This window comes from Drosophila mojavensis, unplaced genomic scaffold (genome assembly GCF_018153725.1).
Source record: "Drosophila mojavensis isolate 15081-1352.22 unplaced genomic scaffold, ASM1815372v1 contig_36, whole genome shotgun sequence".
Taxonomy (NCBI): Eukaryota; Metazoa; Arthropoda; class Insecta; order Diptera; family Drosophilidae; genus Drosophila; species Drosophila mojavensis.
In genome coordinates, this window is record NW_025318858.1 from 15484654 (window position 1) to 15496393 (window position 11740).

The 11740-nt window shown below is 34.5% G+C and overlaps 1 protein-coding gene across 1 annotated transcript; it reads right to left on the bottom strand.

Annotated features, from left to right (window-relative positions):
- Positions 1-4813: 4813 nt before the first annotated feature.
- On the bottom strand, positions 4814-11485 carry LOC6576921. Its single transcript, XM_002002865.4, has 5 exons — positions 11237-11485; positions 11054-11115; positions 10277-10424; positions 9833-10065; positions 4814-6583 (listed from the first exon to the last, which is right to left on the bottom strand). Exons 1-5 carry the CDS (start codon positions 11254-11256, stop codon positions 5823-5825), a joined length of 1224 nt encoding a protein of 407 aa, XP_002002901.2. The 5' UTR covers positions 11257-11485; the 3' UTR covers positions 4814-5822.
- Positions 11486-11740: the final 255 nt, after the last annotated feature.

An 11740-nucleotide genomic window follows, 5' to 3' on the forward strand; every position in this document is an offset into this window, starting at 1 on the left:
ATATTCTTGACTGCGAAATGTTTGAAATATGTTAGCTTTAGCTTATCGGTATGGCTAGCGATGCTATAATGTATAGAAATGTATGCTAGAGTGCATAGTTGATTGAAATCACGTATACGACTAGTTGCTGCTACAAGAGATTTGACAAATACAGATAAATATGCATATATGTACATATATATGTACTTACTTTTCGTCTTAGCTAATGTTCATTTGTTTTTGACTACTGCTGCTGCCAGACAAAAAAAAATATATATAAATATATATAGTGAATTCATATATGTATATGCATAAGTGATTTAAATATCACGCATGCGACCAGCCTCTCTTGAAAATACGAAATATACATATATTTATATGTATATATCTCCGTAAATGTGTATTTGTTTATGAAATAAGTCTTTAATTCGCGTTATCAGCTGGCGGCGTGTGGCTGCACAGTTTATGTCTATCAGGGATTTTTCACATTTGCGTATCTGCATATCACGCATACGACTAGTTGAGCCCAGGCATAGACAATCAGCAGGAGAATAGCCACATATATCTATATGGCTTAAGAGTCTTGGCACAGCTGCTATATATAGTATATGAATTGATTTGAAATCACTCATATGACCAGTTGCCCTTGGGGAAGCAGCTCGATTGCTGATAACGGTTGATGATAGCTAGCCCGATCTGCTGCAGAGCTGTTAGCCTTTTCACGGTTACTTAAAGGTGAGTTTAAATAGCCGCTTGGCATCTACGTCAGAGGCTTAATAGTTGAACCTCAGGCTAGTGGTGGTGCTGTGATGCAAATTCACGCAAAGCACAAACACTTGCGTCACAGCTCGCTGTTCAAAGTTCCAAACACAAAGGCAAATAGCTACAACTTTAGTAGAAATACAAAATTGATTGAGATCATATTTTATTTCATTGCTGGCAGGACACCAACTTGTATAAAAGTATAAATAGTTCAGAGATAATTACATAGTTAAAAATAATTGAGCTCTATAGAATGTATAGTCTAATAGCCTGGATTACAATAGATAATAATAGATAAGCTGAACGCCTTAGTTAAGTTCAGTTTGGTTTAATCTGTAATATTGTATTATATTAGCACTTTTGCTTAAAGATTTCATTGCAAATTGCAATTGCAATTGCTTTCTCTTAATTTCTAATTCTTAAATTTATGTATTCACATATACATATATGCATGTGTATATATAAAATATGTTTGTATGTACATCTCGACATGAGGTTCACGCGAATATATTTATTTTAATAGATTCCGTTTGACGACAAAACGCACCACACACACAAAATCAAACAAAACAAAAAAAGCAAAACAAGAAATATACAGACCGGGCCAGACTTGAGCATTTGGGTCAGTTTATAAATTAAAATCACGATTCTCAGATAATTGCGCTTTCATTTGTTGCAGCTATACCTAGATGGGCATGAGTTCAGCTGCCTAATAATTAACAGCAAATTAAGAAAGTAACTCAATTCCTTTATAATACATGTATCGTGTAGCATGAACTAACACACAAATGGGCATAAATTAAGTAGGCTGACTCGTGTAATGACAATAACAACTACAACTACAGATTGAAATGTTGAATAAACTTAGTTTACATGTCGAATCTATTTAGGACACTCGTAATAGTAGGACGACGACTCCGAAATACCCTTTTGAATTTAGCGAGCTTGAAATAATTATTATGTTTGTGATTTAAAAAAGAATCTGAAATTAATTATTATATACAGTCGAGTCTCAATAATTCGTACCCCGCTAAATTGAGAATCGCGATATATGGGAACAATTCTATCCCCTTGAAAGAAATTCGTTCTCAATAACTCTCGATAGTTTGAATATCTCTGTAAATCGAAAAAAAAAAACCTGATTCCCTTGCCATTACGAATTATCGGGATTCTACTGTATAATTAATTAATATATTAAATTTTCTATGTTCCATTTATTTTACTTTTACTATTTTATTATGCCAAAATATTGAGGTAATTATTTTTGATTCATATATTATATTTCCTTTTTTGTAGAAATTACAAAAGAATTAAAAAATTAATTTATTTTAAAGTGATTTTTCATAAATTCAGTTTTTTATATAGTATAAAATTTTATGTCAAATATACAAAGTACAAAGTAATGAAAGTTTTCGTTATGTAAGCCTTTCAAAAGTGGCAAATTTTTCACTGCAACGACCTTTATTCCAGAAGAGGATAGACAGAAATTAAAATGAATTTGCTAAAGGGTTAGATGAGCTGATTGCAAGATGTGAAGGCGGATAACATCAATAAACACTAACTAATGCATGCAAATTTGCAAAGTGAAACAAGACAATAAAATAAGCATAGCCACCAGGAAAAATGTATTAGGCAAAAAGGATCTTCGAATCATATATTATTTATAAATTATTTATCGACGAGGTTCAGTTAAAGATAAAATAAAATAAAATTAGAAACATTCAAGCACATATATATTTAAGAAAATAATAATATCAACACATCAATGTTTATCTTATGTAATACAATTGTTTTGAGCACCTATGTAATGCATTTCTCTGTTAATGAAGTTGTTTTTATGTAATGGCAAAAACCCCATTTGATTGTTGAGCTGATGGTTTCTGACATCCGTAGGGCATTCTATAAAAACATATAAAATATATTGTATTCATTTAAACAAACTCGGCAAATATACTTAAATTAACATTACACTGCATAACATTCTTACACTTAAGTAGGAGATAGGCGGCTGAGTGCAAACAAATTTAATGGGTGCACGTGCTGTAAATGAACCCAAGCTGGAAGTGATTAAATTACAGGTGCCTAAATCAAGCAGATCCGTTGGGTTAATATCCTCTTCAACATAAAACTATTTAAAGAACTATAAACATTGAATTAGCTAATGTTTTTAACATTTTGAATATTTCCATTGTTAATTAAGTGTTTGATTTTACGGTTGTTGTCGGAAATGTAATTAATTATATTGCATTATGTTTATATTAAATTATAAATAAAAAAAAAAAACTAATTTTGAGTGAGGTTTGGCTCTAATTTTATGTATATATATGTGTTGTTAAAGCACTATATCTGATTGTACAGTTTCTACACTTAATAAACCAAATTAAAAAAAAAAAAAAAAAAAAAAAAGATATAGATATATAGAGCAGGTAAATAATAAGTAAATCAAATATGTATATAATCATTCAATCTGATTTATGGAACAAGCGTCAGAGCCATGCTCTGCATCTTTTTCTTAGTATATATGTATGTGTGAGGTCATAAATATTTTTAGCGACAAAAGCATTGCATACCTTAGGGCAGTTATTGAATAAACATCTGATTTGATTTCATTAGCAATGTGCACACACACTGAAGAGATTTCTCTTTGTTTCACAAAGAACACGAATCAGATAAAAGAGACGAGAGTTGTCACGAGTACCAATGAACGAAGGTTGGTTTCCAGCCGGTCGAAATGGATACATAATCTCCTTTCGTCGCCAGATCAGACAGATCCACCCAGTACTTTGTACCATTAGAGGTGCGGTTTCGATGCTTTTGAATATCGTATAGCATCTCGATTTTTGAAATACTTATAAGTTCAGCGCCTATCCTATGACAATTGGGTAGAGCCGAGTACCAGGAGACCGCATTCGCTCCTTTAGCATAATATTCAGATCCGATTTGAGTGAACACCGGATCCGGATAGAAACTGCTCGGTATGCCAAACATATGCCTTATATGTACGGCTAATCCTGCAAAGAGATGTAATTATTAATATTGTTTTTTTTTTTTTTTTTTTTTTTTTGTCTATTTACATTATACCAAACATAAAATACAAAATACTAGCCATGTGTAAGAAAAAATGAAAAGAAATAGGCGGTATTTCTGATATCATCGTTATGTACTCTCAGTATGTTAGAGTATTTGGGAATCGTAAAATGCTGTCTCATTTCTGATTCTATTTTGTGTTAAATTCTGGTTCAGCAATTAATTGTTAAATAAATTCTGTTAAACAGAAGAAATTGTTAAGGGATAAATTCCAAGCAGACTGGACTCAGCTGAAGCACTATAAATATTCCTGACTAATCTGGATGTTGTATTTGGGTAAACTTCAAGGCGAGACTTTTTAATCATTGCACCAATCAACTAACTGGAAGAGCTAAGAGAAGTTTTATAATATATTGAAATATATGTAAGCCATATATTAAACTCAATGCTTCAATGCTGGCCCAACTTACAGATATGTTCCCAAATATGCAAATCTTAAGCAAAACAAACGCTATAGCTCGACACATTTGAACACTTCTGCTCGTTACGAGAATTTTTTAAGGTATGGTTTCGTATTTATAAAGAGTTAAAATTGTTGCACATTAGCAGCAAAACCACAATTGAAACAATCTGAATGATTGTTCTTTCTCCTTTCTCTTAAAAAATGATTCATTCAGAAGCTTTTTAAGTATTTTAAGCTAAATAAAATGCATAGTAAAAGCGAATTGATTTGCAAAGCAACGTAGTTTATTTAAAAAGAACTAAGTGTATTTATGACAAAGCTCAAAAAAAAAAAAAAAAAAAAAAAAAGATTTAAAGCCCTTGCAGTTAATTATATTAAGCAAAATATGTTTTTAAACAAGGTAAAAAAATATATTTGGATATTTTTTTTAGAACTTTTATGTATCTTGCTATAAATGCTAATATTATTATAATAGATATAATGCTTGAAAATTAAAAAAAAAATGTAAATGTATATATATACACATTTAAAATATATAAATAAAGTGATTAATATATAAAGTAAAGTTTATAAGTTTCAACAATTTTTATTTTAATGGAATTTTTTTTGGATGGACTTTTAACAGGTTTATATGTGTATATAAGTGTATATAAAAATAATCTAAAAATAATTATAATAAGATTTTATACATGTTCATGAGCATAAAAGATTTCGTACTTTGATCGATCTTATAGTAGCTATAAAATTTATGTAAATACATGTGTCCACTTGGCATTTAAAGCTAAGAAACTCGTTGGCACAAAATCAGACAGACGAACAACTAATATATATTTATGCCAGGGAATTCCGATTTTAGTTAAGTAATATCGAATGTGGTTTATATTACAAATTTGTGTACAGCCGATTTAAAGAAATATATAAGAAATACTTTAAACGCGAATATAGCTGTATCAGATATATACGTTATATATATCAGTATACATTTACGAATATTTATATATGTAAGCGAGTATAGTCGGTAATGCCCGACTAGCAAGTACCTTCTTTTGATTTTTTCTGATGACACTTCAGAAGGTATTTAAACTTAATGGACATGAAAAGGCCTATCGATAATACGTGAAACTGCAAATACGATTCAAGCTATTAAAACATAAACAAATCGAAAAAATAGAGAGAAAGAGTTAGAGCAACTCTTGATTTGAGATATAGATAATTTATATTTAATTACGTATCTATAATTTTGACCTTTGAAATGGCTAATGCATGAAATAATTATATTTAATATCGATTTTAATCGCTAGCTATCGATGATTTAAACCATTATTGTATGCGAGAATCGAAGTACATTTAAAGTTTCCAGAGCATACAGACGGACAAATTAGCCGACCGAAAGAATAGACCAACTATTGCTACTAATAGTCTCGATCAGAAACATAAATACCGTATATATGCATTATAGAGTCGATCAACAGAAACAAAACGAATCCAATACGCCTTCCCATGGGTTATTGCATAGATTTCAACCACAACATTGGGCCTGACTTAACCACATCGAAGCCAAGATAAGTAATATAATTAGATGTAGAGAGCCCTAATCGACTTGTTTGCCCTCCTCCCGATTGCGCTTGAAGGACACGGAATGGATGAGTAGCGGCGGCAGATTGCCACGCAGCATTTGGAGGCGTTTGCTCTTGGGTTGTTCGGTGCGGCGCAGTTCGTCCTTGGAGGAGGATGTCGAACCCACTGATGCCGAGATGGAGGCCAGCGATGTGCTGCTGGGCAGAATTTCGGTGCTTTGAGCTAGGGGCATATTGGATCGCCGGAAGTAACGCGGCATGGAGTAATCATCCTGTGAGGCGCGAGCCGCATTTGCATTTTGTATGGAGTAGAGACTCTGTGATACGCGATACTTTTCTATGGTCGGCGTGTCCTCGTAGTTCTTCGGCAGATTGCTGAAGGATATGGAGGGCACCTCCGGCGTCATGCTAATCTGGCTGCCAGTGCCCGTGATGGCGAATATGTCCGTATCACTGTCCGCCATAAACATCTGCGGCACGCTTTTGGCTGCGCGAAGCGTGCGCTTCGGCGTGGACGAGAGGCTGCTCGTGCTGGGTAAGAGATGGGGATGGCGATCGATGAGATGGGGTCTCAAGATCACCTCGTCTGTGTCCTTCTCATCCTCCTTCTCTTCCTCGGCAATGGGCTCGAACTTTTTCGGCGCCAGTGATTGACTGCCCTCCGGCGAGGACTCCGACGGAGCCAATGTGAACGTAATCCGTTTCTCGGGCGATGGTGCTTCCTCGGCGCTTGGCTCGGCCTTTGTGGAGTCAGTGGCATCGGCCTGTAGACCAGCTGTAATAAAATAAATTATGCAGAATATTAGTTGAAAATATTGACATTCAATTATTATTTATATATATAAATATTATTTTTGGAATATTTAAAACAACTTAAGCTCTAGCCCGAGTAGTTTCAGTTGGGAGTATTTTGGATGCGGATAATTAATATAATTAATATAACTTTATTTTGCTTAGCTTACTTATATTTTTAAATACAATTTTATAATTAATGTAGACAATGAAAAAAATAAAAAATAAAAATAAAAACAATGCTTTGTATAAGAAAAGAACAATCTTAATAATTATCAATGCAATTCTTAAATAAAATTCGTTGCCACATAAAAATAACAATTATAATAATAATTCTAATAATAAATTATACTAATATTGCCAGCAAAGGAAAAATAGTTAAACTTTATTGCTTTAGTTCATTGCTGCATCCAAGGTATTTTCCAGTCAGGCAACTTTTATTTACACATATTACAGGTATTCATAAAGTAGAAAATTAGATGATAATACCAGCAATTAAAGCTATTAAAAATGTTGCAGTGCGGCGACACTGACTGCACAATACTTGTTCAGTCATCAAACTACAGTTGAATCTTTTCCTGGATGGCTCAAATTTCTAATGTCTAGCTTTTCTGCTACTCCAGATGTAGTATTTTCCGATATACCACGTCCTTATAGGCGTGACAGCAGATGATGTCTTAAATTTCAAGTGCGATAGCATGACGGAAATTGAGCAAACACAATAAGTATATTCTTGAACGATTATAAAAATTCAATTGACTATAATAAGCTGTCCACTAATTTATGAAACCATATACTATATTCCTACTTAAAAGCTTATTCATGTGCAATGCAATTATCTTTGCAAAGCCCGTTAATTAGTAGTATAAATCAATGAGTTAGAAGCTTACTAGCATATTATTAAATTTTCGAGTTTTGTGATGAAATGAGAGTAATTAGTGATTCGATACATTTGCAGCATGCTAAAAACTTTTAAAGTCTAGTTTATGAAATTTAATTTAAATTTATGGATAATGACTGGCAGATATTAGTTAGGATCTACTTCAATTCGATTTGAAAGAGTTTTGAAGAATTTAAATGCTCATGGAATGAGTCTTGCATTAAAGCAGACTCTAAAAGTTCTACAAAGAATATATATGTATATGTATATACAAATTATGAGTATTAAACTACTCTTACGCTTCAATCGTCTGTCAAATGCTAAGCAGAGAAATATTTTGGATATGATTCTCCAAATGAAAGGAGATTTGATTTAACTTTTGATTTACTAGTTCGAAATAGAAGAGAATAAGATATAGAAAATTAAAATAACAAATTATATTTACTACATATTACAGGTTATCTCAAAATTCAGAAGTTTGCATATAATTGCAGCATATGTCATCAGAAATTAAATAATCAGAAAAAACCTGAGTTTTTGCTTTTGTTTTTGTAAATATAGAAACAAATATTATATTTATAGGTATAAACATATTATATATGTATGCAGGCAGAAACAAGAGAAGAAAAGAATTCGTATCACCTTATCAGGGCACAAATTTTATTACTAGTTATCAGTAGAGCAAACAAGGCAAGTGAGAGTGCCAGAGTCATGAGTTCCCCGTTAACAGAGGCCCTATATGGTCTTTTAAATGCTCGATATATTATAAAAAATGTATTCTATGTTTTATATTTATATTTTTTGTGTTTATATTAAAATGAATATGGAGTTTGTTAAACTTGGAAGTGTTTATTTCAAAACCTCTTGCGAAAATATAATGGATATTATGTACTTAACTAAGAAGTTAAAAAAATAAAAAACAAAATTAAACATAATAAAAATAATAAAACATATTTCAAAACAATTCACTTGATGAAATCAAATAACATTTCGAAAATGCCTCCTTTGTTATATATTGTATAAATTTTTATTATACCCATTATTACGTACTTTGAATGAGTACAGGGTAAAAAATAAAAACAAAACAAAACTGATTTACGTCCTACACTTATATAGAGCTGATAGGAACATTGCCGATTACGGAAAAAAATTAACCTTATCTGTGCACTTCGTAAGGTAACAGAAGAAATTCTGTTCCCAATCATAATCTTAATCGACATAGTCATTCAATGGACTAGACTATCCAAATAGTATATGATCCAGAGCAAACTCTCGTTATCCACACATTCATCAAGCAATAAATCGTTTCTGAAATCTGACTTATATATACCAAAGCTTATGACTCAAGACCAGCAACATTGTGTACCATTCAGATATCAATAATTCGTCACTGGTTGCCCATATCACGAGAGAACTTTCGAACCCAAAAAAGAAAGTAATACATAATAAAAAGATTTCCGCTGTGTTATACCGTCAACGGAAAATTCGAAGCATATATGTATGTGATATTAATGTGACTCATTGCATTTTCTTGGCTTGATAATCAGATGGTAATAGATAGAAGAATTCTGAATTGCCAATTCGAGTTACAGAATGATTCAGAATCGTCCAAGTTTTTCAATTACCATCTGCGAAATAAGGGTACATAAGCCCAGTTACATCAGGAATTTCTAATTCAATTCCAAATACAATAGAATTAAACCTAAAATATTTCAGATTCATAAAAGGCACAAGTTGAGTTTGTGTTTCGTTTTATGGTTTTTGTGTTTTCATTTTCATTTTTCAGTTTTTCATTAACTTTGATTAACTTTAAACACATCAGCTAATCAGGTTATATATGTATATGCATGTGTGTATGTTAACATTACAAGGTCTAACAAACGAAAAACTTAAAAAGTAACAATACGTGTATAAAATAATACTACTAAATGCTAAACTGTTGGTAAATATTTCCATTGTCGACTTGTCGCTTCTCACTCTTTACTGGCTGGTTATCAATACTTATGGCTAATTAGTAATAATATTAGGTCACATTTTGTGGTGTAGGTACTAAGCGAAAGTTCTTGTTGTCCATGTATGTGTGTCTATATGTGTCTGTGTAAGTGTGTATGTATGTAAGTATCTTTGGCACAAATACTGCTACTGCTACGGCCACAGTTTGGAATTCGTAAGTTGTTATTCTTTTCTTTTCTGTTTTTGGCTCGCTGCTGGGTACTCGCTCTACTCAGCTCAAGTAGAACTTCACCTTGGGCGCACCGCCGGAGATGATGCTACTGCTGCGCGTGGTCTTACCACTAGTTTTGCCACTGGCGCTGCCACTAACAATTTGGGCGTGGCTGGGGCCATCATTACCTTCGAGGCGGCGCAAAAGGCGCTCCTGTTCGCTGAGTCGCGGCGTGGTGGGCGCCTCCTTGTTGGGGGAATGGACGCCGGCCAAGAATGTCTTTGTGCTGATGCGATTCAGCTTAGTCGGCTGATGATCCTGGAAGATCTGCGAGTTGGCAAACACTGCCAATATCTCCGGTCCAAGCATCGGCACATTCGTTTGGGTCACGCGCCGATAATCCTCCTCATGAATTTTGGCGCTGTGCAAAAATACATCAATATTGAGTACAGATAATTGATACAACAGAAAAACTGCCAATACGATTGGCAAATATTAAATTTCCACTGTGCCCTGTGCCCAGTGCCCAGTGCCAGCATTCAGCAACCAAATCAGATTTACAGGCAAATCAATCAAAGCTGACAAATTATTGCGCGGCGAGCTGACGCTTTGTTTGCTGTGTCAATTAGTACCTCATTAGGCCCACTGGCTGGTCGCAAATGGGTTGTGGAACTGTCAATAGATGATTGTTGTCTTGCACCGTGGGCTGAACTCGTCCAATGATGGTGCCACGCTTCTGGGAGGCCAAATACTCCTCATCCTCTTCGGCATTATAGTTGGCTGTAAGGCAATGTAGATAAATAATATTAGAATAACTTTGCTAGCAGCAGAATTATCATCATAATTATCTTTTATCTCTTGCCAAGCTACAACTGAAATCATGTTTTTTTAACTCAACAACAACCTGATTACTATTTAGTTATAATCATTTAGTCACCAATCCATTCAATTATTTTCATAATTAATATGATTTCAATCAAATTTATCAAGTGTTTTGGTTTTCTATACTTTTTTTTGCAAACGTTTAAATGCCAATCACGTCTTGCCTTGCTTCGCTCTATATCTCTCTCCCTCTTACTCTCTTTACCACTCAGTGCTCAGTTGCTCTCTCTTCTTCTCCCTCTCCCTCTCCCTCTCCCACTCCTACTGACACTCAAGACTACATTGTCTACGTCGGTCGCATAACTTTACCGACTCAAATGCGAAATACACACGCACACCAGCACAAAATTATGTGTGTGTGGGTGCGTGTGTGTGCGTACATATACATGGTAACACGTAGGTAAACATGCACCGGCTAGCCCTCAACTGTCCAACTAAAAAAAAAAAGATGCGGCTCCCCATTGAGAGTGAACAAAGTGGTTGGTGAGCTGCAAAATAAAGCTACATAAATGTAAATTGAAACTTACCGATTGATTCATCATAGCAGAATCGTTCCTCAAAGCAGTTCCAGTAACAATCTTCCAGGCAGCTGAAAGGTGTTTGCGTGCGAGTGGGAGCGGGAGGGGCGATGGAATTCAAATGTTAGCAGTAAGTGTATAAAGCGAAAATGAAGTAAAATAAAATACAGAAAAAAGTTAGGGTCCGCTTACTTCTGCAAACAGCGGCACATTTTGGAAAACTCTGGAACAACTTGAGGCGTGGAGTTAACTGTGTTTTATCCCGTTGCGGAATGCTTTCGCTTCGTTGTTAGTTATTTCTGCTGTTGTTGTTGCTGTTGCTGCCGCTGAAATAGCGAAGAAAATTACATTGATGTTTCGTCGTGGAATGCGTGTGATTTATTGGCGCAGCGTGGAGCGTGGAAGCAGCTTGGCGTTTTATCGGCAACTGATGTGGTTGTGGCCAAATGTATCTCGCCGATAGCATAATGGCGCTCTCAACAACCAACAACGAGCGCCATAGAGCGAGAGTGAGAGCGTCAGAGAGCGGAGTTTTCAGCAGTCGCACCTGTGTTGTTTAATCTGACTCAGACTCGGAGCGTTTGCTCAGCTCAGATCGCGATATACAAGAGCTTTGATTACATTTCGTCACCGTGCGCTCATTGCCGATGTGCCGATGTGCCGACGGAAGCACAACTCCGACTCGTGAGTTCGAGT

What these genes read in the sequence shown, in the direction of transcription:
- LOC6576921 (XM_002002865.4), bottom strand. Translation starts at nt 11,256, where the DNA reads ATGTGCCGCTGTTTGCAGAA. An exon ending in CTGCTATGATGAATCAATCG is followed by an intron (nt 10,425 to 11,053) that starts GTAAGTTTCAAT and finishes ATTGCCTTACAG; the next exon opens with CCAACTATAATGCCGAAGAG. An exon ending in CCTTTTGCGCCGCCTCGAAG is followed by an intron (nt 6,584 to 9,832) that starts GTAATGATGGCC and finishes ATTTTATTACAG; the next exon opens with CTGGTCTACAGGCCGATGCC.